The 27,298-nt window shown below is 44.1% G+C and overlaps 1 protein-coding gene across 2 annotated transcripts in view; it reads right to left on the bottom strand.

Moving 5' to 3' along the window:
- ATP7A (ATPase copper transporting alpha) overlaps positions 1 to 27,298 on the bottom strand; it is a 307,765-nt gene that overhangs the window by 60,994 nt on the left and 219,473 nt on the right. For both annotated transcript variants that reach the window (XM_069211097.1, XM_069211107.1), the window contains exons 14-15: positions 16,750 to 16,884; positions 2,082 to 2,276 (exon numbers count right to left, since the gene is read on the bottom strand). In XM_069211097.1, the coding sequence (XP_069067198.1) occupies positions 2,082 to 2,276; positions 16,750 to 16,884 (330 nt within the window). The remainder of the gene's footprint in view (positions 1 to 2,081; positions 2,277 to 16,749; positions 16,885 to 27,298) is intronic.

Raw genomic sequence — 27,298 nt, 5'->3', positions numbered from 1 at the left:
AGATTAAGTGTGAATTAATTCCTACACATATTTGTAGACATGTACAGGACTATGTTGGGCTCGTAGTCAGGGGCCATTAGCACTTTAAGTATCCTCAAAGAGGCATTTGCATCCATGTAAATTGATGTGGTAAACACATGCTGGAACATGAATTTACTTCCCAGGTATGTGCACTTGGTAAACACTCCTTACGATACCAGGTTTTCACCTATTATTGCACCAATTTCACAACTATCACTTTTGCCTACTTTAACATGGTAGCATCAGTATTTATTCTTTATATTCATGCTGTGAACATTAATCATTGTGATGAATGTTTGAATCCCTGCATTTTCATCATTTTATGACACACTACCATTTGATTGATTAACACATCAAAAGGATTGCAGGCTAATATGGACCATATAGTATGTCTTACATTTACACTATAACTTTTGTTTATATCCTATGTGGGAAGTTGGTGTTGTTACACTTGACAAAGGCTACATTCTTGAAATCTGTCATGTCTTCTGCTTTATTAAAACTGCTCCCCATGAAGATCATTCCTCCTCCCTCTGAGAATATATACATATATATCTGTAACATCACAATCCAGGAAGGGATTGACTAACATGATGTAGTCCCCTTGTGTCGGGAACCTCCGACATTAAAAGGGGTTAATTCGGGGCCCGATAATATTCCCAGACACCACTCTGCCCGGCAGGCCATAGCCACTCTTCACTGGCTACCAGTCAAGCACTCTGCCCGGCAGGCCCTAGCCACTCTTTACTGGCTATCAGTCAAGCAAAGGGTCAAATTCAAAGACCTATGTATAAGCCCATAGTTGACTCCAAATAAAAGGCCCTGTAATCCTCCGACCTCTAATCTCCCACTACACACCTAACAGAATCCACAGCTCCACCAATGTGCCTGGCCACTATTCCATCCATATGCAGAGCAAGAAGCAGTGGGCACTCCTTTGGTTACCCTCCACTACTCACTGAGCCTCACCAACAACTTACTTAAACTCCGAAAATTCCTAAAAACATGGTTGTTTAATAATTAATGCCCCCTGGGCCACGAGTGGAATCGTTGTGTTGCCAGCGCTGGGATGCCTACGGGTCACCATGCGTTCTATAAATTCTCATAGAATACAACAAAACGTTATTTGTTTTGTTAATTATATACTTCTTTGTTTTCTCTTGGGCAAGTATCGAACAATGCAATGGCAAGTTTTGCAAACTTTAAGTTGTCTTTATGACTTATAAATCTGCATAACTTGAAGGTATTTGTTAATATAAAAAGTTATTTTTTTCACTAAAAAACCGAATTGATATAAGGGCTATCCCCAACTGATCTAATTGCTGAGCACAGGCTGAGAGAGTTTGCGGGCGCTATTTCTAATTAGCCTTCTGCCAACTCAGACATGTAAAGAGTAACTTTCTAAAAGTTACCTTACCTTAATATTTTTTCAAATCCAACTTGAATTGGATTTTTATTGACTATTACAAATAGTTTTTTCTAGTTAATCCCATTACCAAGATATGGTATTAGTATTTTAATCTGTACTTTTGTTTTTTACATAGGACAGCTAGGCCTGCCACAGTGACAATAGTCTGTTCACTCCATGGAAATGCAAATATTATTTCTATATGTCCCACTTTGAAATACAAATGCACCCTATCTTGTGGGCTACAAAGATTACATGGGATGATTTATTAATATTTATAGGGAAGCCTTTAAGATGTAAAAGGGGTTAATAAGCCACACTGCAGGTTTTACACTGAAGCACTGTTTTCCTTTGTCACACTACTGGATGGCACAATACATGCTGCAGTCCACAAGTGGCATTTTACATTTTTATACCATAGGTGCATTTTTTTCAACATAAACTATGGCCTTAAAAAAAGGTAGATAAGTCAATCAAGGATTAACACACTTCTACATGATGTAAGGATCAGAGCATCTACAATGGACAGCAGTGCTCTAGTATGCAAAGTGTGAACACCAGCAGTAAAATTCAGCGAAAAGTCTGGATGACCACACAAAAAGGGGCATTTTCTCACACTGCTATTCTTATCAATAATAATCACTATGCTTACCTTGTGTGCCATTTCCAAAGGCTCACCTCCTTTAATCAGGATGCCATTCTGAGCTCCAACCCCGGTGCCCACCATAACAGCTGTTGGGGTTGCCAGCCCCAGTGAGCAGGGACAGGCAATACACAAAACTGTGATTGCTGCTTGAAAAGCAAATCGAATGATCACTTCTTCACGGGAGATGCTCCTGTTGTAGCCCTGTGACAATGAAGAAAAGGGGTTTCAGTAAATTGAAAAAGTTAAAAGAAAACACAGAAAACAGGACTGTGTATCGTGGCTGCAACATCCACTAAGAGGTTCACAAATAATTACTTTTCAAACCCAAGGCGATTAAGCCATCGCTACAAAACAAGGTGCCTATGAATACATTTCTCAGTGTGTCTGTATTTAATATTAGTATTGCAGAAAAGGAAAATATACTGGCAACTGTAACTCGAAAGCAGCTACTGCACACATAGGCCTTTGTATCATTTATTAAGTGGACCTCCACTATTTGATAGCAACATTCTGGGAATCTGCACAAGAGTCTCAAAAAACATTTAGATTCTGCATGTAGACCCTGCTGTAAGACCTGTACCCATCCTCAACATTTCACAACTCAAGCCTTCTTCCTCCATTCCATCACCTTACCAATTTCTTCTTGTCCTACCCATTTACTTGCATACTTCATTGCTCCTCCAATCGAAAAGAACAGATTATAACAGACTATGGCGTACACAAGACTTGAAGTAGTGGTAACATGGGCCAGTATTCCACACATCCCAATATCCCTGCCTCTGGACTGCAGCAATATTAAGAGCCCCACCTCAGTTTTCATCTTGAAAGGTTAAATGATTATAAATATTTCATAGCTAGAAGTAGAGTAAAGAAAGAGATACTACAAAGTTATGCATATTCCACGACTCAGGTTTGCAAATTTAAACTGTTTGCAAATTTAAACGTAGGTAACTTAATTTCCTTTACCATAAGCAACGCATACGATCCAATCCTTCGTATCAAGTGCCCCAGCAGTATGGAGTATGTGAAATGTAAAAGCACAAAGTAAACTACGAGAAGAGAAATGGAAGTTCTCAACCATCCAATGTTCTAATACAGTGGTTCCCCAACCTGTGGTCCGGGGACACCTGGGGGTCAGCGAATCCTCCGCAGGGGGTCCGCGACTGTTTAGAAAATTAAAATTAACAGGTCCCCACCTTTCAGTAATGACTCACTGGGGGGTCCCCAGATTCCAATAATTATTCAGTGGGGGTCCCTGGGTTCCAGTAATGACAACGTGGGGGGTCAACAGAAGTCAAAAGGTTTGAAACCACTGTTCTAATAGGCCTGTCTCATGGATTCGCAGTGCTCTTAGTAGCGTGTCACCCCGGGGCAAAGCCAAAAGGTTCCCCCTCGCATTATGAAGTTGCAACCCACTGGCATTGCCAGTCCTTGTTTTTAATTATGGGCTGTTGTGTTAATGTTTGACCAAAACTGCGCCACTGAAATTGTGATGGCTGCATATTTCAACAGTATTGTTTTTGAACAAGCTGACTGCTAATGAGAGCACTGAAATGTTGAGAACTTCACTGAAGATAATGGAGAAGCCCTGGCTTATAATGGCTGGTGTAAGCCCGGAGCTCCAACATGTAGAGCATTCCACCCTTAATAACCTTACAGCCCTTCTGCCTCAGGCTATACCCCAACAATAGTATATATATTGCTACATTTTTACAGATAAGCTGAGAGGGGTAGGGAGCAATACTGGGACCCAACACAATGAGGTAGAGCAAGCGAAGACATGCATTCTCATGGAGTTAACTGAGGAAAAAGAAAAAAGTAGTTCCAGAAATGTGAGCAGTGGAAGAGGACTTTAGGCAATCAAAGGGATGGCAAAAAGGCTATGCTGCATGGGAAGGACAAACACAAGAAGAGAAAGGCAATCCATCTTAAAATAAGCAAGCAAATGAGAGAGTGACACGGTCAGGAAGCCCACCCAGTCCGGCCACTGCTGCAGTGCAGATGATAATTACTGCTGGAGGCAATGCGCATAAGACTTGAAACTAAGATAAATGAGAACTAAAGGAGAAGAGGGCATACTGTGAAATTCAGTGAGGTGGACATGTACCACAGTTCAGTTTATCTATGATTCATTCTGCCTGAACAATCATACCGGTGCATGTCTTTCTGGCAGAACAAGCAGTGCTTTACTTCAAACGTTTTATTGATGGTTAGAGGACATATCACTTCATGTGCGTGGAAGACTCGTGTGGAGGTTTTGCACCTGAAAGGAAAGTCACTTCTGACTAGGCTTGCTGCCCAGAGCATCAATATGTTGAGTAGAAGCTGGGCATCTTTCAGAGACGTCAAGGACAGTGACGTTCAACATGGATACCCCGAGCACATATGCTACCAATGCACTTAACTGGACGGTTTGAATAGCAAGCGTTCTACCTAAAAATGCAGAGGTGCCTCCACTGCAAAAGCAAGAAAAGGAAGCAAGGTTTCATTTTTAGCACCTCTATCGCTATCTCACTGAAACAACACAGATTTATTGGTAATGTTTCAGTACCGACTGTTCACAAAAACATCTTGCTGCAATAGGACAGGTGATCTCACCCATGCCGAAGAATTCACACAAATTTGAGAAGACCTAGGGTGTAACTGTCAGGAAGCTGGATTTCTTGTAACATTTTGAAAAGTGGATTACTGGGGGCGTGGCCGGGCCACGGAGCAAGATGGCTGCCTAGAGCGTGAGCTCCGTGTCGCGGCGATTCTGGGGGGGGCGGCGGGGGCGCAGAGACAGCTGGCGAACACGCTGCAACCGGCGCTATTTGTTCTACCAGCTGTTGTGCCTCGGACCAGCACCCGGAGACACCGTGGAGGTGAGCCAGGAGACCGAGGACTCGCGATTTGCCCGTGACTCGCTCTCGGCGGAGAGGGCCTGGCCGGAGTCGCGCCATATGAGAGCCGCGGCTGGTGCGGTTGCAGCGACCGCGGAGTGGACTGGTGGGCCGTGGAAGCTGTGAAGATCTGCTCGCGCACGGTGCCTGGATCTCCCAGTCTCCAGCGGGGAGACCCGCCGAGGCGCCAAGGACCTTCCGACCCTCTGAAGGCTTCAGAGAGGGTAAAGATTCCGCAGGAGAGACTGGACCGCGCCTCTCCAACATAAGACGGAGAGGAGCATCCGGAAAGCGAAGATCATCGGAGGTGGAGGTACACCGCCCCCCCTCACCCCCCATCCTCCCCAAAGCTGAAAGATATCGGGCTATTGGATTTCCTTACAGATCACCCCCCACTGAGATATCAAGCCCAACTCTCCCTCCTCCTCCCCCCATACAGCAAATAATATCAGTCGAATAGAAGGAGAAGAGGGAGATACAAGAGAGGAGGAGGGGAACAAAGAGGAACAGGGGGGAAGCGGAGGGGAAAGGGGGAAAGAAGAGGAAGAGGAGACGGAGAGATGGAAGGGGGAACGGAAGGAGCAGAGAGAGCGAGAAGAGAACGGGAAAGCTGGAGGAGTAGAGAGACAGACAGGAGAGCAGGGAGGTGAAGAAGAAGAAGACAGGGAAAACATACCGCACCCAAATATCTTATACCCCTCTTCCCATAGCATATGCTGGAGAGAGATGAGGAAAGAAGGGGTACGACGACGACAACAAACCTGAAATAGAAAAGAAAGGGGTACACAGAGAAAAGATTGAAAAGGAGGAAAAGAGGTAAATAAGAAAGGATCAGAGGACAATGGAAGAATACCCCCAAGAAATCCCCAAAGCTCAGACGGAACATCATCAAAAGTAAGACAAGGTGAAAAAAAAATGAAAACGATACGAAAAGATACACAGAAAAGACTAATGCTCAGGGGACAAGTGATCTAAGTTAGAATACTCAGGAGGGCCTCAAAATCGCTTGCCTCCCCCTCCACCCAGATCACCTAGGTTCAAGGGCAGGAGTGAACGCCCCACCCCCAACTCATACATTCCAGGGAAACGCAAATGACAACAGGCAGAGAATACAGCCACATACAATCCCAACAGGGACGACTGGCAAAAGACCTGGAGTTAGCCATACCACACCCTTTTCCTCCCTTAACGCTCCCTGCATTCAACACCAAACACAAGAGAGCCTGGCACAGGGAATAGTGGACCTAACTTTTCAATACTCTGGGCTATAGCAGTTCCTACACCGACCCCACTACAGCAGAATCATCATAGGCATAACTTCCCCTCCGGTCTGAAGACAATGACAGGTCGTTACAATTCGTAATAGTCGCCAGGGAGACATGTATACATAAATAAAGGGGGAAAAGAAAAGAAAGTGGAGAACAAGGAATAGGCGAAAACGGACATTGGAGGGAAGGAAAAAAACAAAAAAAGAGGAAGGACGGAATAGAAACAAGAACCGACTGACACAGAAAGCCCACACCTCTACTGGATCTAGAGGAAGGAAAACCAGGCCTTAAGTGGACAACCTTTGTGGACCGTTAAGGCGATGCCCGGTAACAAACCGAACCATAAATCAGTCAGTAAACCTGCACAACAGCTATTATTTCCGGAAGCGCTTCAACACAAACGCTTAACCCCCATCACGACAAGCCCCCAAACATCGCCACCTCCAACCGAGCTCACCACAATGGCTGACAAGGGCCACCCCACATCTATGGACCGGATATTACAAGAAATTACCACTGTCAGCCGCTGCATAGAGGGGATGGACGCCTCCATAACTTCGCTAACACTAGAGACCAAATCCATGCGATCTGAAATCGCAAGCTTCCAATCCAGAGTGACGGGATTGGAGCAACGCATGGGATTAGTAGAGGCGCAGGCCACTGTGTCTCGGGACCGAGACCAAGACCTCCTTTACCTCAGGAGTAAACTAACGGACATGGAGGATAGGAGTCGGAGAGATAACATCTGTCTACACGGGATCCCGGAAAATGAAGAAGGCGCTGATATGCAGGCCTTCTTGAACTCCACCCTCCCAAAACTGACCTCACTGGACTTCGACTCACCAATAGAATTCCAACGGGCACATAGAATAGGCCCAAAACGCTCCGACAATCCTTCAAGACCCCGACCAATCATCGCATGCTTGCTACGGCATAGTCAGACCCGTCAAATACTTCAAGCGGCGCGCAATCATGGACCTTTCCGAATAGATCAGCATGACATCCGAATAACTGCCGATTACTCCAAGGAAACCAATGAAAGGCCTTACTAGCTCTACGACCCCGGCTTCGCCAACTAGAGATAAAATACGGCCTCTTCGATCCTGCAGAATGTGGGTTACCAAAAACGGAGCATCTAAGGACTTTTACAACCCCGAAGAACTGAGACTTTTCCTTGATTCCTTCCAACCTCAATCTATGGACTCTACTAGCACAAACTGTTCGCATGGCATCGCAGGAGACAATGAAGGTACTGGAAATTTCCCCCAGGACAGGAAAAAACGAACATGGCCCTAGGTGACACTGAAGCCGGCCAAAGAGGCAGAGACATAGAGAGACTGGCCAGATCACATGATGATAGGGGTCAGGTCTTACACGCATTTGTAACCCACACCCAACTATCGGAAAGGGACAAATCTCGTTCCCCTTTAAAACCAGCGACTGTACCCCCTTGAGAGGAGGACGCGATACTGCGCACAAGAAAGACAATTGCCTGAAAACAAGAATACCGTAGCAGCTGTCGATCTCGTGGATGGATGAGTACCTATTCAGACCATATATATGTGCCTTCATTATAATTGTCTAGGATTGTTAGTGCTGTTGTAAAAACTAGATGCTTCAAAAGCACATGATCACTATAACCCAATATAAGGGCTTACAATGGGTAACTATCCAGTAAATCGTAATCTGTCCCTGGGGTATGACAGAGTACACACACCAAAGCAAGGACTAGATCCACCAGCTTCCCGTAGGCTTCATAAGAGCCCAGACTTGGTCTTACAACATAGCACAAAGGGTATCAAATAGCGAACAACCACTACAGACATCGGCACGACACGTTCCCATTGCGCTACAGAATACCCCATAGCAGCAAGCACCACAACACAATCCTACCCCAGCACATAACACATAAGACTAATACCGACGCCAGAACTAATTAATCTTCATAGATATCCCAGGGGCCAAGATTGGGGCAAACAAGGATAAACTAACCTATTCCCTGGGGGACACACAATACAATGCAACCCATTGTATATCAATACCCCCACTAATATCATAAACTAAAATTATATAAAATGATACAATATGCCATAACATAGCATAACAATATGGTGTCCCATACTAAGGCACCGCAATATAAATAGCCAATTACCCCCTCTTGACCGCACACACCTGCCCGCAGATTACTTACCACTGATACCCATGAGCCCCACCCAGGATAGGACGATCATGAGGGTAGTATGTGCCAAGCTAATAAACTGACAATATCCTAATACACTCCTCCCTATAATAGTATTATGATGTAATAATACGCGACAAGTCACCAGTAAGGGGGTGGACCATACATTGCCCTCACACAATACGGGACTCCACAGCACTCACTGCTTATTCTATGATAAATAGCTTGATGCCCAGATTAACAGTTTATAATATAACATGGTGATAAGTTAATAGGACGTATTATGTTAATAAGAATTAATAGGTTATAGGAATGTTGAAGTAGGCGCTAATGTGATGTTACAGCTAAAAAGTAATACTCAGGATGTACTGTATACTTACATTTCTATGTATCTTAGCCTGCACTAGAACTATATTGTTCCGTTTGCCCCCTCTCTTCTTCCGCCCCAATCCCCCCCCACTTGAATATCCCCTTCTCTCCATATACTCTGTCCTTACCCTGCAATATCACCTTAGGATTCCCCACCATACACATACACCTCCATTCCCCCATCCCCTGTATCATCTATCATCAGGCATTATGCAACACGTATTAAGCCCCATCCTGCATCAATTTCTCTGCCCCCCCCCACCCAAGCAGCACACCCCGCAAGTGTGGGGTGGCGATATTAATGCGAAAATCCCTGCCGATCACAATCATTAAAACGTGGAGCGATGCAGAAGGAAGGTATACATTTGCCAAACTAAAAATAGGGAATACCTTCCTATGCGTGGGCTCCGTCTATGCACCAACCAGCTCAAAACGCCCATTCCTCCTACAACTAAACCGTCTCCTGACAGAAATCGGGACTGCCCAATATATAATCGGGGGGGACTGAAATCTCGCCCAAGACGCTATACTGGATAGGACAGGCCCCATTGAAGTAGGCAACAATCACGACAGAGCACTCTTGACGGACCTAACTGCGGACGTCGGTCTAGTTGACTGTTGGAGAATACAACACCCGAAAGATAAGGAATATACTTTTATAACGGCCGTCCATGGCACCCAATCGCGCCTGGACTACTTTCTGGTATCACACACTGTAATCCCCCACATGCTGGACATCTGCATCCTAGACAGTGGTCTTTCAGACCACTCTCCAATGCTAATCCTGATCCAGGTAGGCCTGTCCCCCCCCACGCCGAAAACCATGACGCCTCGCTGTACACAGATACCGCTCCCCCCAAGGGAATGAGCAATTAAAAGCACACGTATCTACATACATGATCGAGAACACAGGCACTGTGACCTCCAAAAGGGTTCTATGGGCAGCAGCAAAGGCGACACAGAGGGAATATGATGCGAGACGCAGCATTGGCCAACAAAGACAGAATAGCCCGTCAAACCACCCTAGAGACCACAATTCAGAACCTCACCAAACAGTACACCACCCAACCGTCCCCTAGGCTACGCCGCTCCTCAGAACAAGCCCGAATAGCACACAATGATCTCTACACGTCCCAGGCGGAATATGCACTGCAGAAATTGCGAGACCGCCATTACGAACAAGGAGAAAAAGCAGGACGCCTCCTAGCGGCCCAGCTCCGGCAAAGAGAGGCTGCTTCCGCCATTTCGGCTATAACATCTTCCTCAGGAGCGGTGTTGACTCGTCCGCAAGATATTGTAAACGAGTTTGCCAAGTATTACCAACATCTCTATACTCCGGAAATAACGACTGATCAGGCACAGATAGAGCTATTTCTTAACACAGCCAACTTGCCTCGTTTGTCGGAGGCTGGCAGAGCCCTCCTAGACGGCGATATAAGCAAGGAAGAGATAACACAAGTTATAACAAACTCCCATACGATAAATCTCCAGGAGAGGACGGATTCCCTGCGGAATTTTATAAATGGGACGGGGAAGAGGCAATCACTGCAGTACATGAAGCACTAACGGAAGCATGTCAGGAAGGCTCTCTGGGCGCTTTATCCAACAGGGCTACAATTGTCATTCTGTCTAAGCCAGGGAAGGATCCCCTCCTCTGTGGCAGATATCGCCCTATCTCCCTCCTGAATGGAGACGTTAAACTCCTAGCCAGCGTTTTAGCACCACGCCTACGCAAAGTGATACCATCTCTGATCCATAATACCCAAGTGGGGTTCGTACCGGGCCGCACCTCCAGAAACCACATGCGCACTCTCTACCATACGCTGCTGGAAGCTCTACATATGCCTGAAGAGGCCCTAGCTTTATCCCTAGATGCAGAGAAAGCATTCGACTGCATCAAATGGTTCTATCTATTCACTACCATGAAGCACTTTGGCCTAGGGGAACAATTTATTTCTAAAGTACGTTTATTATACGACCATCCTACAGCACAGGCTAACTGCGGGGGCTTCTTATCAGACCCCTTCCCTATTGGAAGAGGCACACGCCAGGGTTGTCCCCTGTCACCACTTCTATTTCTATTGGCCATGGAACCCCTGGCAGCTACCGTACGGAACTCCCAACAGATAAAAGGTATTCAAATAACCGGGGGTTTATCCAAAATCTCTCTCTACGCAGACGACATCTTATTAACCCTGTCCGACCTAGAAACTTCCCTACCCGCACTGCTCTCTACCATAGAGGAATTCGCACCTCCATCCGGATACCGGGTAAACTGGGACAAAAGCGAAGCACTACCTTTATCCCGCATAACGACGAGAGCAGCGGTACATGGCCTTCTATTCCAATAGACACCGACCTGTCTCAAATACCTAGGAACGTTTATTAACCGAGGCCTGGAACACATAGTTAGGGACAACCTAGACCCCCTCATATCTAAAATGAAGCAGGATTTAGCCAAATGGTCACTATTGGGCCTGTCCATGTGGGGTAGGACACAGCCGGTCAGAATGACTACACTACCACGCTTTACATATGTTCTAGGCATGCTTCCCCTACGGGTGCCCCTCCCTTTACTCCGTTCGATTGATGCATCCATAAGGACCTTCGTCTGGGGCTCCCTACGCCCAAGACTGAAACCTGCAACTATCCTGGCGTGACGACCCTATGGGGGCTTAGGCTTACCCTCGGTAGAACAATACTCACTAGCCTTACAACTATCACAGTTAGTATACACACTCCCAGACACACCTGATCCACCGCAATGGGTAGCCACAGAGAGTCTCCTAAGAGGACAGCACACAGAGATGGGAGGGATATATGCTGACCACCCCTCCCTACCTAACCCCATCCTCAAGGCCACCAACACAGCGTGGCACAGAGCCCACCGCTTGCTAGGTATACACCCTTCACTACATGCCCAGGCCCCTATAGCAGGGAACAAAAACATAAAAATAGGAGGAAATCTCCTCAGGTGGCCCCAATGGCTCGAGGCAGGTATCTATAATATATTCCATATAATAGATGGAAATAATTTTCGAACCTTCGCCTCTCTTCAGGAGGAGTTTGTCATCCATAGTAATCAAGAATGGCGAAACATACAGCTCAAACACTGTATGCGTAGAACATCAGGGGCTCCCCCATGGACGCTTAAAACATCACCCATTGTTACCTACCTCCAGAAATGGGGCCGACATAAAGGTGTTATGGCTGACCTTTATGCCGAGTTAACAAATCATCTCTATTCACAACCCCTCCTAGAACGACTACGCTTAAAATGGCAGGATAGACTTGAGATTACCTATACGGATGAAGAGTGGTCAGACATACTAGAAACCCTTGACAAGGGAGTACGCGAAGCCCGCCTGAAATTCTGCTTATTCAAAGTTCTTCAAGACTGGTACTGGACCCCCGTTAAACTCCTCAGGGCAGGCCTGCTGCCGCATTCGAAATGTTGGAGATGCATAGAACCCCACTGCGACCTACTTCACATCCTATGTCACTGCCCGACGATACAGCCCTTATGGTATGCGGTACGTCACGCCCTGTTGGACCTCATGCAGATTCCAAATCCGACCCCGCCACCACTTATTTTCTTACATGATATACGCCCATACCCCTCCCTAACACGAGCCCAAAAAAGGTTACTCCACACAGCACTCCCCACGGCCAAAATATGCATACTCCGGCATTGGAGATCTAGTACTGCCCCCACGCCGACAGAATGGATGATTGCCATGTATCAAACAGCCACCCATGAACGAGTGATCTATAACTTACAGGACCAAGCGGCGCTATTCGAGGAAGTCTGGCGCCCATTTTTGAGAAAGCCATGAAGCAGCTGGTGGATGGTCAATGATCAACGGTCGGCGAGAAACAACTGCCCTCTCAGAATCTTTCACTTTCCTATTTCCCTCGCCCCTGTTCTTCCCTTCTTCTCCCCTAGCTATTCTCTTTATCCTCTCTTCCCCTCTCGCACCTTCTAGTTGCCCCATCCAGACAAACGCACTAGACCCTGGACTAAACAACCTGACATCTCCCCCTGTCCTTTTACATAATCTATGTCTGGGAAATTAACATGCATAAGAAGAACCCATTCTTTAAAGGACCTCATAACAACGAACAAGTCACTATGGATGACCTCTTTACTCTCTTCTCTACTCACCCCTCCTTTGACATTATTCCCCCACAGAGGTTAGAACTCCTACCCTCATCTTACTCTATACCACAACAAATTAGGCCCATATGCCATATTGCCCACCTTCGTACGACAACTTACGCCAGACGGGGAACCATGGAACAACTTACATTCAGGTCTTGTCAGCCTTGATACGGGGTCTATGGTTTCCCTTATCCACCCACTCGTCCCCCCACTTAGCAGTCCTTCACCCCAACTCCGCCCTTTTTTCCCCTACCGTCTTCAATCCACAAGACATCCCTATCTCTCCCTTACTATAAGATCCGCACTTCATACTGCCTTTCTTTCCCCCCACACCTGTTCCCTCCCAAGAGTGTGTTTATAATCTTTCAATTATTCAGTCAGGAATACCTGTCAGATTGTATACGTTTGTATATCCATTACAGAAACATCCACTGTAAAAAGGAAAAAGCTTTGAAAAGTATATTTCTATATATTTTGTATCACCCTATATCTGTAATAAAACATTAAATAAAAAAGAAAAAAAAGAAAAGTGGATTACTAGGAGTAACAATAGCAATGACTTCATTTTCTAATTTTAGAACCCACAAAATAAATTATACTTTGCACCTGCCAAGGAGTACAACCACTGCTTTCAGGTTACATGTACAGTTGATGCTTTTTTCACAATTCAATGTGACAACATTTAGACCATTTAAGTGTAAAGAAAAGTAATGTGTGCTTAAACTCCAAATCCACAATGAGCCGTAGGCCTTTCAAGGCATTAGTGGGGGGTTGTCTTACCCTGCCCAATGAGTGAACTTGGTTGTAATGAATACAGCTCCTCTGCATTTTGGGCTACAAATGCCACTTTACAAACAAACTTAGGGTGAATAACAACAATGCCAGCTGATTTTCTTTGTGTTTAATGAAAAGAATAGCTTGAGAAAGCATACTGAATAGGAATGATTTTAGAAGTCACAGAGTAAGTATTTCTCCCTCTCAGACATCATCTACAGCAAGAACTCAGTTATACTCAAAGCTCAAGCACTAACACTGTAAACCTCAACCACACATTGTGAACATGTACAGACAGACAGACAGAGCACAGGCAATAGCAAGACAAGCTTCACTCATCTTACACAAAAGACAGCACAGCCAGAACAAATGCATCACTGGGAGCAGCTGTGCATACTTCATCTAAGAAAATAGTGACAGGAAAGGAACAGCAATGCAAGGACCCATTGGACAGAACTGTTTCACCGTAGATAGCGGCAACGCAAGCTGAACTTAACAAAGAGAAGAGGTACAATGTGCAGGCTTAGTGCTCAGTTAACACCTTATTGCTCTAACACAATCATGGGATGCTGACAAACTGTACATTTTCATACCCCAGTATAGGGACAGTGACTTTCTCGATGCTAGCAATATGGAAAGCTGGCTAACTCTGGACGCACATTTGTTGTGAGCTAAGATACAGTCAGCACCGCAATGCACAATTTTGACACACACCCCACTCCCACCCACCAGAATGAACGGGCGGAAGATATATTATGGCTAAATTAAGCACAGTAAAGCCAATAGCAGCACTATCGAAGCACGTCACAGCTATCATGAGGTGGAATATTTCATAAACACTGACAAAGCAGCCAGATATTCCGTCACAGGAAGCAATAGGCTACAATCCTAGGCCTCTGCACACAGGAGGTATGGCTCAGGCAGCAGCTGTATGTATTCCTCACAGAAAACCGGCAAAACATAGTGAGGTTGCAAGTTTCTATCACAACAAAATACAAATTTTTAGTAAGCTCTAAAACCAAAGCCGGAAAAACAGGCATAGTTTAGTTGATGTTCACTATTATCTTCTTCTCCATCTTGTCTTTTTAACTCTGTCCACAGTGGTTACCTCCCCGGCTTTAACGGTCACTGAATGCCGCATAGCAGGCTAGGAGATTTGAGGGCTATCTGCCTGCAGCACCATGAATGGATTGGTTATAAGCATCCATCAGGACCCATCCAGGGCAGTCTTAGCCTGCAGTTACCCCTCTGCTGAATTACTGATCTCACTCTGCTGTGGGTTAAGCTTGGCTCATTCCATGTGCTAGTACTTCTGGATACAAGATCAAATGTGCTTGCTCAGAGCAAAGCAGATCCAGGAAGTTATTATGCACATAAGCATTCTCTGTTGGCAAAGTCTGCCAGTGGGGCTTTCCAGAGACCAATCTCTGATCAGCCATTCCCAGCCACCACAGACTGCTCAGCCTTCCCATCCTCAGAGAAGGCTGAGTCATTAAAAACCTCATACACTAGGATAAAGACAAGAAGAAATGTGTTAACTTGGCCAGAAATTAACTATTTTTATTATTGAAAACATGAAGTACGTGAAAAGTAGCGGAAAAGTTGAAATCTGCGCTAAAAAACAGAGAATGTAAAGGTGACAGCACATGATAAATGAACAGTTATTCAATCCACGTTATGAAGGTCAAACGTCCTTCAGCAACTACGGAATTAATGATGAAATCATATTTTCAAGCTAAACTTCACACCATCACAGCTGTATTACGCAGAAGCAGTGGACATCTTTAACAATAAAGACTTCTGCCTGGCCTGTTAGACATGGGTAATCTTCATGCCACGTGTGAAGTCTAAGGTGATATTGCTAATCTTCAGCATGCAAACTTTTTCCCTAATAACTTTTGGAGTCAAGAACATTTTAGGATAAAATGTGTAGGTATTTTGCCTGATCCTAGCTTCGTCAATGCATAGAGATATCCTGACTGCCCTTGAAAACCTAAGACTAAGGAAATTGTCTAGTCTTCGCTGTGACAGTGTACCTTCTATTTGCACCTAATGGTGAAGGTTTCTCATTTACACCTGACCCAATTATGATATAGTCTAGTACAGTGCAGACAAAAGCAATACAAGCTATCCTCACACACAGGAGCGGACCTGTAGTGCGGGCAACTGATGAGGTCCACCCTACACCCATGGTGCCAGGCTCCCTGCCCTAGGCTGCACCTCTTTCCAGGGGTCTCCCTGCCACCATCTGACTTACTGGGCTGTCTGACACCCTGCTACAGGCCTCACTGCAAACAGGCTCAGCACTGGGTGAAATAAAGAGAGGAGCAGCAGGGGCAGTGCAGACCGGTGGGAGCGGCACATCCCCTTCCAAGATGCCAACGTGTCAGCAGCGGTGGTTGATGGGGGCGCAAGAGAGACGAATCTTGACAGGTCTGATTCTAAAATGTAAAGTGCAGTTGTTTACACCCCTCACTCCTCAGCAGGTTAACAATGGAGAGGGACAGCTGCTGAGTCCAAAAGCATCTCTAACTCGCCAAGGTGCCAACTCTTTGCCCTACACTGGCCCGCTTACCCTAAAGTTCTCTAGTTACCAATTCTCTTGCTGTGCAGTTAAGAAAGTTTACATCTCGACTCTGGCTGTGTCCCACCCTACTGTGTGAGAAAAAAGAGCGGCTGTACCAAAATGCCGAAGTATCAATGGTAGAAGGCGTGGAAAGGATCTGGTGGAGCCTTGACAAGCAGAACAACACACAGTCAGGAGGAGTTCCAGTTCAAGGATGCCAAAGTAACATCAACAAAGGAGCTGGGAGTGGTAAAGCATCCATTCACATTACCTTGGTAAGTTGACTATCATGCATACAAGGCAATGCAACTGCAGCATCTTTTTCAGGTAAGCTACAAGTGGCAAGGACGCCCAGGGGTTGCCCCCTATATTCTTCTCCTTGAAACATCAGGGCAAAAAATGCTCTCAAGAGTTAGACACTGATGCATACAACAGTTGAGGAAAAAGCAAGGAAAAACTGTAAATGACACTTACAGGAAAATATTTTTCCACAATTTCGAAATCCACATAACCAATAACAATCCAGGCGAAAAGGGTAAGAACAGAAACAGCAACGATGCAGGGTACAAAGTAGCCACTGAGTTTATCTGCAAACTGCTGTATTGGAGCCTAGAAAAGATCAAAGAAAAACAGATGTTAGTGGTCATCTTTTAATTGTATGAAATGACATACCCAGGGGCGTTGTCGCGTTCTCTCCACTCTCCAGCTCTCTGTTAGGCACCAGTAAGACTCCAGCTATGCATACCTTGCTTCATTCCAAGGGGAGCCTCTCCTGTGGCCACCCCTTCCTCCTATTGCTCTTGTCCACTGTCCTACAAACCCTCTCTGTAAGCATGTCAACCTCACCTGTCTCTGACATTTGTCACGCATATGCTGCCGTGCTTACCCACCTATCCCTGAGTTTCTGGGGTTTAGGGTTATTTGGCATGTTAATTCTTAGTCAGTCTAGCTGTGGGTACCTAGGCTGCACCCGATGTTCAACAAAACCACACACTAAATTTGAGCATTAAAACAGCAATGTTCTAGGTAATTAGCCTCAAGCCTCATTCAGTTCTTGATCAATACCATGTGCATGGGGTTTCGCAGTAGGATGTATTAGCATGGCTCCAACATTATGGGGTCAACCTGCTAATAACTTCCCACTGAACTTCCATGTGTCACAACAGGAGGTTTGTCCTTTATGTCAACAGGACAAAGGCGACCACTTCACTCATCGACACCTTCTCTGCATCATTAGTGCAAATATGGGCAATCACACTGCATTAGGCAAGAGGGTGGTGACCATCCATTGTGTACCTGGCAGGGTCTTTAAGAGGAAATGTTAATGGAGTCTACCTTGGAGAATATGTTGCCTGTTTTAACAAGTCATAATATGGCCAAATAAATAACTGTATCTGGTGTAGGGGTGTCTTCAAACTTCTCTGCAAGTGTCTATGAACGTCTTAATGACATTGGTTCAAGGGTCTGCACAGTCACGGTCAATTTCGCCAAATGCTGCAAAGACATGAAGAAAGAGGCTGTGTGAGTCAGGCTGTTTGGTTCAAACAGAAGGTTAAGACCAATTAGTGAGGTTAGAGAACCTGTTAGACCTGTCTTTGCATGCCTGTCTTTGCATAAAGGCATTACCAGTACCTTACTGAGCTTTTTGATTAGCTGTGGTCCCATAAATGAACATTATCTGATAGCTGCCGTCTTAGCTGTGAAGGAACCAAATCAAGAACTAATAAACCACACAGACGATCCAAGTCAAGCCATATGTTTTAGCAGACACGCCATTGGTGTACACATAGGAGTTGTTAAATAGTACTTTAGTAATTACAGACTTTAAATGAAGGAAACTCTTAGACTGCTTAATCTCCATTCAAAAGCAGCCTTTTTCCTTTCACAGTAATGAACTGTAGGCTCTAAATGTATCTCTACGTAACTTAAAAAGGTCCTCATTAGCTGCATGGTGTTCAGCGCTTATAGACATATAGACAAATCTGGAGAATCATCAGAGAGCTTTGATAAACATAACTATTGGCAGACTTCTAAATGATAATATTACTATTAGTAATAATAATAACTTACACACAGTTCTTCATATAGCACACTATTGCAATTTCTAAGTGTGTAAATAATAGATGTTCTCGTTACGCAATCTATGGCACTCAACGTATTGACTTTCTGGAGCAGGGGTCTCCAACCTTTTCTTTAACAAGAGCTACTTCAGTTCAGGATAAATCAACCTGAGTTACGCATATTATTGGAGTTGTAATAGTGACCGCATTAGTCATGATTTTAATAGTAGTCTCCATATACAATATTACCAGCAGTAATGTAAAATAAATGCTTGGGCAATGTGGTATTCTTCTCCATCTGTAATGTATAGCGACGATGACTACAATGCTACGGGCACCAAGATAAAAATATGTGTAATACGTCTCCCCAAGGCCATGTGATTTACCACTGAAATATCTGATTTAAATGTATATTCTAAATTCAACCATTTTTCTTTAAACATCAGCCTAGAAGTTCTGAAAATGTACATAGTTTTCATTTAAAATACACACTTCTCAATTTTGATATAACTATATTAATTCAACCAAATGAAAGCTTCTAATTTAGTAAGCTGGGCTGCACACAGGAGAGCTACTCATAAGGTAGCTCGAGAGCTACCAGTAGCTCATGAGCTACTGGGTGTAGAAGCCTGTCCTGGAGGGTGGAAGGCTGAGTAGGCCATGCAAAGGAATCAGACTTGAGACCCTCCGTTCACTGCATCGTTTGAGTGGTAAATGTCCAACTCATTGAGCTATACCTTCAGCTTGTAAGATGTACTATACAAAAGTACCAAAATCAGAACGTTGACCTCAGTTACACTCCCCAGTAATAATTAGTGTGCACAAGGTTACTAGAGTATTTTCAAGTAGGCTTAGACATTATTAATGAACTAACGATGTTATATCATTGCTGCACCACCGAGAACCTGATAATCATTCCCCCCACCTCTTCCCCCCCCTGCAATTAGAAAGAAATCTATCTCCGACACTTAAAATTATGAGGCTCTGGAGAAGGTTATTTCTCTTGGAAATAATTTCGAGGGGACTAATTACTATATTTCTGAAGACACAAATTTTGCAGTTCCAAAGGAAATGAGTACACAAAAGTAATATTAACAGTAATCAAACAAGTAGTAGAGTTAGTAACATCTATTCATGAAATACACCAAAGAAGTCTGAAAAGCCACCACAACCCAACACTATTAATTTGTGACTGTTTAAAAAAAACAAAAAAAACATAAGCCACATCATAGATCAACAGAGATTATCCATGTAGAGGGGGTTGAGGGGGCATGATTGGAGAAGGAAAAGCAGACTATTATATGCATATTTATTAGCTTTGATGAGTACAGAGAATAGAAGAAAATGAGTTGAACCGATAATATCAGGATGAAAAAGGCACCTAGAAGATAATTATATTGGTACTGTCAGCACACCAATGACACTCTCAACATACAATAAGCACTGGCAAAGCCAATAAGTCTCGCCTTTGGAACGTGTTGGCTTTGCCAATGAGTTTTATCCGTGCAGTACAGCATTTCTAAAAAACAAATGACATGGACGGGCGTGTCATTTTCAGTAACTGAAAAGAAAAGTGCCTAGGATGGATACAGTGATAAAACAGGGGATGTGGGTTGCAAGAAGCAAAACGGGGGATATTGGTGAAGTGAAGCAAAACAGGGGACATATGAGATGAGAAAGGAACATGGGGGACAGAAAGAACATGGGAGAGGCACAGAAGCACATGCTGAGACATGGCAACAGAAAGATGAGAGCACAGAACCACACAGCGAGCCAGACCAAAAAATAGATGGGGGAAGCAACACAGAGGACGAAAACACTGGAGGAAGGGCAGAGAAGTACATAGGGGGTAGGTGGGAACACAGAAGAACATGGCAAAACAGAGCATCACAGAGACTGGGGTGGAGGGCGGAGAAGCAATACGGAGACTGGGAGCAAAGAAGCACATGGTGAAACAGAGCAACATGGAGAGTGAGGGAAGAGAAGCACAAGGCAAGACAGAGTAAAAGGGAATTAGAACAAGAAAAAAATACCCAACTCAGAAGACAGAACTGTAAGGAGGAGTGACAGCTACATGAGCCTTTTTGCACAGACTAATTGCTGGGATGCATGGAAAGATTTAATTAAAAAAAAATCCTTTGCTGGAGATGAGATGGGGACGAGGAGGCATACTGCAAACATCATTTGACTTGTGCCAACTTTGTAGCCTTTAAAGAAAGACAAATAACAGAGCAAGGTCATAAAATAGTAAAGAAAATTCAGCTTTTTTTGGCAGAAAGATCCTCAGCCTGTTTGACTGGCCAAAACATCCTAGCTGCCTGCCCTGTTGCGCCCCATAGTTGAACTTAGGAATTGTATATATTTTTATAATTTGAACTCTGCCTCACAATGACAAGTTTAATTGGGACCAACGTTGAAAATCTCATTGAACTTTTTCAATAATAGGATTCAGATTATCCAACATCATATTCTTTAATCTGCGATTAAGAAGAAACCCAAGATATTTAAATTGAGGAGTATTCCACTTAAACAGCAGATTTCCCAGAGAAGCTATAGTGGTACTAGCATTCATTGGTAAGGCTTCACATTTAGACCAATTAATCTTGTATCTTGAAAAAATTGAAAAATTATTCAAAAGAGAAATTAAAGAGGTAGCCGAAGATTCAGGAGTTGAAAGAGTCAATAAAATATCGTCAGCATAATAAAATGCTTTCACTTCACCAGTAGGATACACAATACCCCTAATGGTGGTATTCTGTCAAATCGCAATAGCCAATGGCTCTAATGCAAGGAGAAATAACAAGGGAGATAGTGGCCACCGTTGTCTTGTGCCACTGTGAACCTTAAAATAAGAAGATGTAAAACTGCAGCACTAGGAGAATGATACATTCCTTTAGCTAAAGTAATAAAGTCTTCTCCAAAACCAATTATTTCTATAGTTCAAAACAAATATCCCCATTCCACTCTATTAAAAGCTTTTTCTGCATCTAAGGACATTAAAACACTTTCTTCTTTTTTGTTTCGTTGATGTAATAATAAATGTAACATTGTACGAAGATGATTTGAAGAAGAATGGGATGGCAGAAAACCAACTTGAGGTCGATTAATACGAGACATAATAACTGAATTAGTTAATTAGCCAAAACGTTTGCCAGGATTTTAACATAGGAGTTTATTAATGAAATGGGTCTGTAACTGGAACATTCAAGTGGGTCTTTACCGGGTTTAGGAATAACAGTAATACGATTGCGTAAAAAGTCAGATGGAAGATGCCCTAATTTTAATGCTTCATTAAAGAAAGATTACAACAATGGGATTCTGTGAGTTTTGGTAATTTCATAAAATTTAATGGGGAAACCATCTTCTCCTGGGGCTACTGCGGGTAGCAGAACAATCGATAACCTTTGTAATTTCTTCTGTTGTAATTTCTCCTTCTAAGCTGTCTCTTTGTTCTTGAGATAATTTTGGAATAGTTATATTTGCAAATAAATCATCTTCCTCTTTGGTGTCTAAACAATTTAGTGAAGAATAAAGTGTTTTGTAATAAGTCTGGAATTGTGACAATATTTCAGAAGGGAGTGTGAATAAGTTACAATTTGAGTTTTTAATAGCAGGAATAGTTCTAGAGGACTCTTGCTGACGCAACTGATATGCTAATAGTCTTCTAGCTTTCTCTCCTCTTTCATAATGACGCTGGTGATTAAGAAAGAGGCATTTTTCAGCATGGGAGGTATAAAGATTGTTAAGTTTTAATTTTATAGAAAGTAGTTTCTTTTGATTATAACTGTCTGTGAGATTGGAGACTTCTCTTTCTAGAGATATCCTATCAATGTTTAATTGGTTTTTGAACAAGGCTGAATCTTTTATAATCATACCTCTAATTACAGCTTTGCCAGCACCCCATTATGTACTGGCGTTAATTACCAAGTTCTCAATTTCTTCGAGAAACTGCTCAACATGTTGGCATAACTTCAGTTTCTCTTGAGGTGTTTTATATGAAGGAATGTTAAATCTCCTTGTAGGTTTTGGGGTTTGTGATAATCCTACATGTATAAGGATAGCTATTAAATCATGATCAGAAAGGCTACAAGGGATCATTCTAGTATGTGATACTTGTTGTAGCAGTCAAGGAGAGGTCAAGAAGTAATACATTCTTTATTGAATTAGATGTGAGCATGAAGCAAAAGTATATTCCCTTTCGTATGGGTGTAGTAATATCCACGGTTCTTGTAATGCAAAGTCTTTAATAGGAGCAGTTAAAATATGTCTATCATTGGTATGGTGAGTATCTGGTTTACCGGATATGTCTATGAATGGATCAATAGTTACATTCCAGTCTCCCCCTACTATTAATTGTGTAGATCTAAAAGAGGACAACAATCTATAATCTCAGGAATAAATGCTGTTTTGGAGTCAGTGGGTGCATAAATTTAACCAACAATCAAAAAAGAGTTTTGAATACACATTTTGGCAAAAAAATATCTACCATGCGTGTCTGTCTGCGTTGGAACACATTTGTACAGCAACTTTTTATGAAAAGGATGGCGACACCACATTTACAAGTAGGGGTATTATCTCTAGAACAATCGTTAGAAATGATACTTGCATGTATAACATGGTCAATCCAATCTCTCTTTAATTTTTCACTTTCTAACACAGTAAAATTAGTTCCTTGCAATAGTGCAATATAAGGCTTTTGCTGTCCAAGAAAAGTAAGTAAGGGCTTCATAAAATGTGTTAAACCATTAACATTGAACAAAACAATCTTCAGAGGTTTCATCGTAGAGGATTGCATAGTAAAGAGGGTAAAAATAAGAAGACCATGCAAGAAATAGAAAGAAGAACAGTAAAAAAGTAAAGTAGAAGAATGAAGATAGAAAATATGTAAGGTATAAAAAATACACAGTACACTAAAATAAACGTGGAAAACAAATGTCTTGAGCTAAAGAAATGAGAGAGAAACAGGAAGAGAGTGGGTAAAGGTAGAATGTAAACAAAAAAGAATACTATTTACAATAATAAAAATCTGAGTACTAAAAAATTAAAGATTCAAGTTGGGCTATATATTAGACAATAACAATATAGTAAGGATAGGAAAATTGTACCTCTGCTCCCCCATCCACTCTCCTCTCTAATATGAGTGTGTGGAAAATTAAAGTATATTAATTGAAATATAATCTGTTGGCAGAACAGAAACAATTTTAAATAAAGAAAGGCAAATTAAGAAGAATAGAAATCAAACAGAAAAGTAAATAAGAAACAATTATGCATTATGACAATCGATATAAATTAAGTTGTCCAACACAGAATAAGACAACAATGTACACTTAACAAACTAAACCTTTAGACTGAGGGAGTAAACAATAGGCACCACGGAGCGAGGGACAGAGGCAAGGACAACTGCGCCAAGTATAAATGAAAATCTGAAACAGAATACCCGATGTCTCACAGGAATAAGATCATATGAGGAATAGAAAAAGTTATGTAAGTAGGACTATAAATTTAATAAACTTAAGTCCGAATGTAAGGAGAAAGCAGCACTAAAAAGAGAAAGGGAAGAAGAGAGGGAGAGAACTAAAGGATTTAGTCGCACATAATATTTAACCAGTCACATATTGTCGTTACAAAAGGAAAAGAGGAGCATAGAAATTACAAATAATAGCTATCGATCCTGAGCAGGATTTCAAGGGCGATCTAGATTTGTATCTAGGTTGATAATTCTTCCATGCTTTTAATTTACTACCATAGGACCAGTTTTGTTGAACAGTCTCCCATCTTCCTCGAATTTCAGCATCTGAAGTAGAAGTCGTCAATGGATCCTGTGCAGGTGGTGGAGAAGAAAATGTATGTTTCATCTCCGATTCTTTCTCATCTAAGTCATTCAAAAAAGATTCCAAGTCATGAGGATCAAAATACTCTTTGGTTTTCCCTTGAAAAGTCACAATCATGGTCGCCGGTTCCAGAAGGACATATTTAATATTGCTCTTCAGCCTAGAGCGTAATTCAAGAAATTGTTTCCTTTTTTTTTTTTTTTTTTTTATAAAGAATTTTTATTGATTTTTGCAAAAGAAAAAATAACCATGATACAAACGTCATAACACAATGCCAAAGGGCATCCAACATTGGTCGAACCTGTGATCCCAGATAGCACTAATATTAAAGATAACAGATAACATAGTATTCAGGAGCCTAGTGCGGCCTCCCATTTCCCCCATATCCTATTATATTTATTCGGACATCCTCTAGCCTCATATACAAGTTTTTCACTCTGCGCACACCAATCCACTCCCAGTCTCCATTTAGCCAATGATGGGGCATTCTTGGCCTTCCAGTTTGCCACTATGTCCCTCTTAGCCACTAAGCACGCCACCCCAAGGAAAATTCGATCTGGTCTCCTTAGCTCGATGTCACCCATGATCCCGAGGAGGAGGGGTAGAGGCTCTCTCTCTATATTCTCCTGCAACACCTCAGATATCTCCCCCAAGACCGCTCCCCAATAGGCTACCATGGCCGGGCAGGTCCACACCATGTGGAAGAAGTCAGCTGTAAGGTTTCTGCAGCGAGGGCACTCCGCGTTGGGGCGGAGGCCCGCTCTGTGTAGTTTGTCGGGTGTGAGGTATGCTGTGTGCAAAAAGTAAGTTTGTAACAATCTGAAACGGGTGGCGATCGCCAGGGCCCGCGGGGCCATTAGCGCCTCACCCCATTCCATCTCTTCCATGGGGCCCACCCACCCCTCCCATCTCTGGCGAAGTACCCCCAGGGAGCCCGAGGTGCCGGAGACCAGGGTGCGATATATCTGGGAAACACCTCCCCTACCTAGACTCCCCATCAATGCCTTAGCCTCCATGAGGCTGCATTCAGGTATGTTTTCCCCCTCTCGGATGTGTACTGATAAGGCATGTCGGAGCTGGAGGTATCTGTGGAACTGTGTCTTGTTTAATGAAAAGTTTTTCTGGAGATCTTCAAAGGACCGTATGTGTGACCCGTTCCAGACATCGCCTAGTGTGGAGATGCCTATGTTGTCCCAGTTCCGAAACCCCTCCAAGCCCGCCACCTCCCTCAATTGCCTCCCATGCCACAGTGGGGTCTGCTGGGTAAGTCGTCCCCACCACCCCGTCGACTTTTGAGCCGTCCGCCATCCCTGTAGAACCACCCTGGTCACATCTGGGACGTCTCGAGAGATCGGACCTCCATAGAGGGTGTCCAAAATCCGTGGGTAACCCATCGTTTGGAGCTCCAGTCGGTACGCCGGGTCTGTCCACCCACCCCCCATCCAGTCATTAATCACAAGTACTTGTGTCGCAAGGTGGTAGGAGTGGATATTGGACATGCCCAAACCTCCATCATATACATCCCTCTGGCAGGTTTTGAGCGCTAATCGTGGGCGGGCTCCGCTCCATATAAATTGGCGCACCAATGAGTCCATTTCCCCAAACCATTTCCTAGGGATGGGATGGGGAAAATTTTGCAGGAGGTAGAGGAGCCCCGGAAGGATCATCATCTTATAGAGCGCGATTCTACCGAGCAGGTTAAGGGGGAGTGTCCTCCAGTGTAGGAGATCACTTCTGATTTTTCTGGTTAACGGTGTAATGTTAAGTTCCCATGTTAACTCCGGGAGAAGTGAAATATACATTCCCAGATATTTGAAGCTATTTCTTCGCACTGGAATGTTTCGCTGCCAGTCCACACAATCCCCGGAGCGGTGTAGGGGGACCAGTAGGGACTTGGCGGGGTTCAGGATCAGCCCCGAGGCTTCCGCAAAGAGGCCCAGGATCTCTAGCACGCGGGGGCCACTTTTAGCCGGGTTGGATAGGTATAGGAGGACATCGTCTGCGTATAGCGCCACACAGTCTTCTGCACAGGCAGGCCAGGACCAGCCCTCGATCAGGGGATCTCCTCGCAGCAGTATCGCGAGAGGCTCTATCATTAATGCGAAGAGCAACGGGGATAGCGGGCAACCCTGCCGGGTTCCGCGGCCAATAGGGAATGGGTCAGAGACCACTCCATTCACCCGGACTCGAGCTGTCGGTTTGGAGTACAGGAGTCTCACCAGGCCTCGGAATCTGGGACCGAGTCCATTTTTCTGCAAGACCAGTTCAAGGTAAGACCAATCCACTGTGTCAAAGGCTTTTTCAAAGTCCAGCAAGAGTAATGCCAAGTGTGCGTGCGACAGAGTATTGCGATGTGCCAGAGCCAGATGCAACCGCCTAATGCAGTGCCTGGTGCTACGAGTGGGCATAAAGCCACACTGGTCAGGGTGCACTAGTGTAGGCATTATCTCTTTCAGTCTAGAGGCCAGGGTCGAAGAAAGCACTTTGATCTCAATGTTTAGAAGTGAGATGGGTCGGTATGCCGAACAATGTCTCGATGGGGGCTGAGTTTTGGGAATCACTACTATTGTCGCCTGGTCAATCTCGGTGGGAAATCGGCCTAGTTTCTCGGCTTCCCCATACATGTTGAGTAAGTGGGGACCCAGTATATCACTGCATTTGCTATATAGCTCTGCCGGGAATCCGTCAGGGACGGGGGTCTTGCCCGATGCCAGGCTGGAGATTGCACTGGTGATCTCTGCAAGGCTAATAGTTTCATCTAGCCTGTCTCTTGCCTCCAGGGAGATCCTGGGGAGAGTGATCTCATTCAGGAGGGGAGTCTATTTCTCAATAGCGGGGCGGGGGTGCATTGCATAGAGGTGGGCATAGTAGGACGCGAAACTTTGTGCGATTTCAGCTGGTGTCCTAGAGAGGGCGCCCGAGGGCTCCAAAATCTCAGGTATAACCCTGCTGGCCAGAGGACGCGCGGCCAGCCAATGTAGGAGCTTCCCATTTTTGTCCCCCCAGCCATATATACGGGCCACCGAAGCTCTCCAAATGCACCTGGCTGAATCTAGTATTATGTGTTTAATTTCTTCTCTAACCATAGTCAGCTGTCTCAGGGCAGCGGCAGACGAAGAAGTCATTTGTTGG

This window comes from Pleurodeles waltl, chromosome 2_1 (assembly GCF_031143425.1).
Source record: "Pleurodeles waltl isolate 20211129_DDA chromosome 2_1, aPleWal1.hap1.20221129, whole genome shotgun sequence".
Classification (NCBI taxonomy): Eukaryota; Metazoa; Chordata; class Amphibia; order Caudata; family Salamandridae; genus Pleurodeles; species Pleurodeles waltl.
This window is presented reverse-complemented; position numbering and strand designations above follow the sequence as displayed.